Source organism: Colobus angolensis, unplaced genomic scaffold (genome assembly GCF_000951035.1).
Source record: "Colobus angolensis palliatus isolate OR3802 unplaced genomic scaffold, Cang.pa_1.0 Scaffold22, whole genome shotgun sequence".
In the NCBI taxonomy this organism is placed as follows: Eukaryota; Metazoa; Chordata; class Mammalia; order Primates; family Cercopithecidae; genus Colobus; species Colobus angolensis.
The window spans coordinates 687,538-692,422 of NW_012115377.1; the positions used below are offsets into that span (position 1 = coordinate 687,538).

The 4,885-nt window shown below is 59.5% G+C and overlaps 1 protein-coding gene across 3 annotated transcripts in view; it reads right to left on the reverse strand.

Annotated features, from left to right (window-relative positions):
* MATK (megakaryocyte-associated tyrosine kinase) overlaps positions 1-4,885 on the reverse strand; it is a 26,843-nt gene that overhangs the window by 3,945 nt on the left and 18,013 nt on the right. For 2 of the 3 annotated variants that reach the window (XM_011943445.1, XM_011943446.1), the window contains exons 1-7: positions 3,998-4,235; positions 3,760-3,819; positions 3,268-3,381; positions 3,055-3,170; positions 2,746-2,965; positions 2,082-2,175; positions 572-637 (exon numbers count right to left, since the gene is read on the reverse strand). In XM_011943445.1, the coding sequence (XP_011798835.1) occupies positions 572-637; positions 2,082-2,175; positions 2,746-2,965; positions 3,055-3,170; positions 3,268-3,381; positions 3,760-3,819; positions 3,998-4,069 (742 nt within the window). In that variant the 5' untranslated portion in view covers positions 4,070-4,235. Of the gene's footprint in view, positions 1-571; positions 638-2,081; positions 2,176-2,745; positions 2,966-3,054; positions 3,171-3,267; positions 3,382-3,759; positions 3,820-3,997; positions 4,236-4,885 lie in introns of those variants that run through there. The other variant, XM_011943447.1, reaches the window with a different exon arrangement.

Below are 4,885 nucleotides of genomic sequence, written 5' to 3' on the forward strand. Positions count from 1 at the left end.
CCGTCTGGTTTTTGCATTTTTAAATGGTTGTAAAAACAAATCAAAAGATGAGTACTGTTTCAGGACATGTGAGCATCATACAAAATTCAAATTTCTGGGCCATAGTTTTCATGGCCACGCCCATGTTTACATATTGTCTGTGGTTGCTTTTACTCCACAAGGGCAGGATTCAGCAACTGTGACAGCAGCTCCCTGACACATGAAGCAGAAAATATTTACAATCTGGCCTTTTACAGAGAGTCTGCTGACCCCTGATCTAAACCCCAGAGCCTTCCAGAATAATAATTTCAGGGAATGGTGTTCCAAACATTCCAAACAGAGGGGCTGACCATACAGGACCCTGGCAGTGTGAAGTCACTAACATTGACTGCTTGAGTTCATTGACTCCTCATGACAGCTGCCATTACCCCCTGTTCCAGAGGGGGAAACTGAGGCTCAGAGGATTTGCGTGTCTTCAGTTGCACAACTAGTAGGTCGTTAAGTATGGGTTTGAATTCAGCTCTGTAACTGCAAAACCTCAATGTGCACCTCCCTCCTTCCTTCAGCACCCCCAATCCGGTCCGCCACTCACCTCCAAACTCTCCCTCTCCGATCTGCGCTCCCAATGTCAAATGCTGCAGGTTCAGTAACCAGCCCGCTGTGGAGTGAAGACCCAGTCAGAGGGGTAATGGGCCCCCCAAACCCTCCCATTGGGGGTTCTACTTGGTGAGAGACTAGGTGAAGTCTCTCTCACAGTACTGCAGCTGTGGATACACATTTGAATGGCTGCTGGACCTGGCAATGCCCCAAGGATGTATCAGACACCCTACTCCTGGTACCAATTACTGTTGTTGCAAGCAACAGAACTCTCTCAGGTTGACCTGAGCAAAACGAGGCTTACAGGAGGGATAGTGGTGTGAATGGTCAAAGCTGGGGGCCTGCCTGGCTGAGACCCTCAGATTCCACATTTGCCTTCCAGGAACTCCCTGTCAGGCTCAGGGGGCAGTGCCAGGAAACACTTCAGGTCTCAGGTCTCAGAGATAAGAGCTGCCCTTTTCTCTTTGGCTCTCTTGTCCCTCCAAATACCCGCTGGGCTCTTCCCTACACAGTTCTTTACCTCTGACCACTCAGAAACACACACAGAGCAAAAAAAAAACACCACAACATGGAGACCCATAAAGGTTCCAGAATATTCCAGGGCTCCGGCCTCCCTGACCCTTCTCCCAAGCACTCCTGTGTTGTCCCCTCCACTGTCCTCTGGTTGGTTCTGCAGGCGTTCTCTTCTCCCTCCAGAAAGTGCCCCCTCCAAATGCCATGGTCTTAAGGGATCATTGGTCAGGGTGATGCTAGTCTTCACCTGGGCGCCATCCCTGATGGGTACAGATTTCCCTAGGAGAGACGTACTTTCAAGGAGACAGACATGGGGTGGGAAGAGGCTTTTGACCTTAAACACTGAGGATTTCACTAATCAGGGGCTAGAAAAGCATTTCAGGTGAAGGGAACAGAATACACAATGGCTCAGAGGCATGAAGGAAACGATGATCACAGTTGACCTGGGAGGGGGTGGATGCGTGGAGGAAGGGCTTTGCAGATGAGGCTGGAAAGGTGGCTCAGGCCATGCGGGCAGGTTCTGGAAGGTAGTGGAGCTGCCGGGCCTCTCTCCCTGGAGGCACGATTTCATGACAGAAAGATAACCTTGAGGCTGGAAGGGGGACTCGCCCTCTGGGAAGGAGGCAATCTGACGGGAGGGCCTGAGGCTGGACTGTGGGGAGGGGAGGGGAGCAGATTCACCAGGTGTTGGTAACCTGGCCAAAGAGAGAATGCTGGAGGGTGGGGTGAGTGGAGGTTCAGGGCCAGGTTTCTGGCTCAGATGGTGGATGATGGTGACAGAGATGAGCGGCGAAGCTGGGGACCTATCAAAAAAAGGACTGATCTGTGTCTGTGGGTACCCCCGAGGCAGCCCACGTTTTCTGTCCCATAGTTGGGCATGGAGACAGGCTTGGGTGATCTGGCCTCAGAGGCGCGGGGGCCCCAGGGCCCTTCCTCCCGGGCTGGGCTAACGTGGTCAGGGAAGGGGGTCTGCCCTCCTGGGCGTCCCCTACCCCTGGCCAGCTCCTCCTCGGCAGACTTGGTCCCGTGTTTCCGCTTTGGTCTCACCAGCTTGGTGCAGATAGCGCCCTTGTCCTTGCTGTAATGCTGCAGAATGTGGGGACAGCCATGAGCCCAGCCCCAGGGCGGGGAACCCCGGCATCCTGTCCCCTTCCTGGGTGGCCTCTGGGGAGGGTGGGTGGGACTGGGGAGGAGGAGAAAGGCTGGTTTCCATAGGAACGGGAAAGGAGGCAAGTCAAAAGGAGGGGGAGTCCTCTGGATTGGTATCAACTTGGGGGGGTCCTGGGGGTCCCCAGAGGAGTCACCCTAGTCCCTGGAGGTAGAACCAGACTGACTCAGGCCACCTGTAGGATGGGCGGTCCATACGGATCAGCCCCCTGCCCATTTCTGCATTAAGGAGAATCCTACTGTGGGGGTCCTCCTGTCTGCCTATCTGAGATGGGATGGGGGTCTGGGGGGCCCCAGGGACTACCCCCTTCATCTCCACACTGGGGAAGCACAGAGCTCAGGGGGATCCCGGGTGATCAGCAGAGAGGTACGGATGGTGTCTGCCCAGCTGCTGGGGAAGGGTGGAAGTCAGGTGACCAGCCCCTCCATCTCTACACAGGGGAGTCTCCGGGGCTGCAGGGACGGGGTGGGGCCTCTGGATGGCAGCACCTCCACCATGTCCATGAGGTTGCAGAAGAACACGGCCTCATCGATGGTGAGGTGGCCGTCGCGGTGCAGCACGCGGTAGTGGATGACGTCGCGGCCAAAGCTCACGCACAGGACGTAGTCGCCAGGATGGCGCGCGGACTCCCGCACCAGGAACAGCCCGTCCTCAGGTGGCTGCAGCTGCTGGACAGCCTCCTGGCCCGAGATCTTCCCGTGGAACCACCTGGGGCCACAAAAGGGGTGGGTTGGACCAGGCTGTGGGGGGCAGTCACCTACTGTCCCCTACTCCAGGCCCCTGTCCCGCCCACTCACGGCATGAGGCTGAGCTTGGGGTCTGTGGAGAGGGCCTCCCGCTCCCGCAGCGCCCCAGCTGCCAGCAGCCCCTCCTGCCCGCTGGTGTGGTGCTTGACGCGGTACCAGCTCTTGTTCTGCCAGGGAGGAAGCACAGGGTTGATGTGGGGGGTTTGGGGGTGTCTTGGTGGAGCCCCCAGCCCCAAGCACCCACACCCGCTGGCCGCCTCTCACCTCGCAGGCCTCCAGGATGGTGACCACGTCGCCCTTGCGGAAGGCCAGCTCCCCTGGCTTGGGGCGGGTGTGCTCGCATTTGGTGATGCACTGGGTACCTGGGGCCCAGCGCCTCTGCAGAGGGGGCCAGGAGAGGGGCGAAGGGAGGACATCACGCAGATGTGGGGAGCGGAGGCATGGGAGGGGAAAGAGGACGGGAGGGAGAAAGGCATGGAGATTGGAAAAGAGCAGAGAGGCAGAGAAAACAGATGCAGACATCAGGGAAGGAGAGAAACGGGGTGAACAGTGCTCAAAGAGAGAAATCGTAGAGTCACAAAGAGAGGAGGACCGGGACAGAAGGTCAGGAAGCCAAGATGACTGAGAAAGGCCAGGCAGAGCCCAGCAGAAGCGGGTAGAGGGCAGAGAGTACAGCCCTCCAGGAAGGGGGCTGAGGGTGTGGCTGGAGTTGAAGAAGGACCCGGGGGATAGAGGAACCAGGCTAGACACACTCACCGTTGGCATCCTGGCTGAGACAGGCGGGGGGTGCCAGGCTCGAAGGAAGCGGGGGCTCACCTGGGGAGGGGGCAGAGTCCAGGTGGGAGCTGGGCTGGGACCCAGGGTCCAGTTCCCACCACTTCCAGCCCAGGCCAGGTGGGGGCAATGGCCAGGCAGGCAGAGAGAGCCCCCGAGAGGCATCCTGGGTGGGACCCAGAGCTGGCTCCCCAAGCCCCTTTGGGGAAGTGATCTTTACCCGGGGAAGTTCTTTAGCAGAATCACAGCCATGAAATGCCCGCCAGGAAAGCAGGGAGCCTCGCCCCGCCATCGCCCCCAGAGGGAAACTGAGGCAGGGGAGAGGAGCACTGAGCAAGTGGTCACAGTCGGGGACGCTGGGAATGGCCTGCCACAGTCCGGGCGGCTGGCACGGGAGGTAGGGAGCTGGGTGCCACTGGACCGAGCCTGGTTCTTCCTCTTTTCTGGTAAGTAGGCAGGGGCAGGGTGGGGAAATAGGGATGAGTCAAGGTCATTCCCAAGATTCTCTGACGGTGGGGTGGAACTGGGGGCAGGGGTAGGTCCAGTAGCCCTGCTGGGCTCCTCCGGCCACCCGCTGAGCCTCTCTGATCCCCCCAAACCCAGGACAGACACACAAAGTCGCTCACTGCTGCAGGGGTGGGGGACCCTCCCTACCTCCCCCATCTCCAGGACCGCTGGTGACTGGGAAGTGGGCGGTGCTGGGGGGTGAGTCTCGGCCCCTCCAATATGCGCCTCCCCTGAAATCCTCCAGTCCCACGTGTACTCACACGCATGCGGATGCATGTACACGCACAGAAACACACGGGGCTCGGACACAGGTGCGCGCAGACAAGCAAATGACCACGTCCACCTGGAAACAGGTGTGCGCACACGTCCCCGCGCGTCCGCGCGCATAAGCGCTCCACACCTGGGAACGTGCGCACCTGTCCCCCGCCCCCGGCACACACACAGCCGCCCCACACTGGAACACCTGGGCGCCAGCACCGGGCCACTCGGGCACGCAGGGCGCTACGCAGGGCCGCGCACACGCTTCTCGGCCACACGCGCACAGCCCTCCACGTGGACGCGCGGGTACACACGCCCGGGGCTCGTAGCCGCGCACACTCGC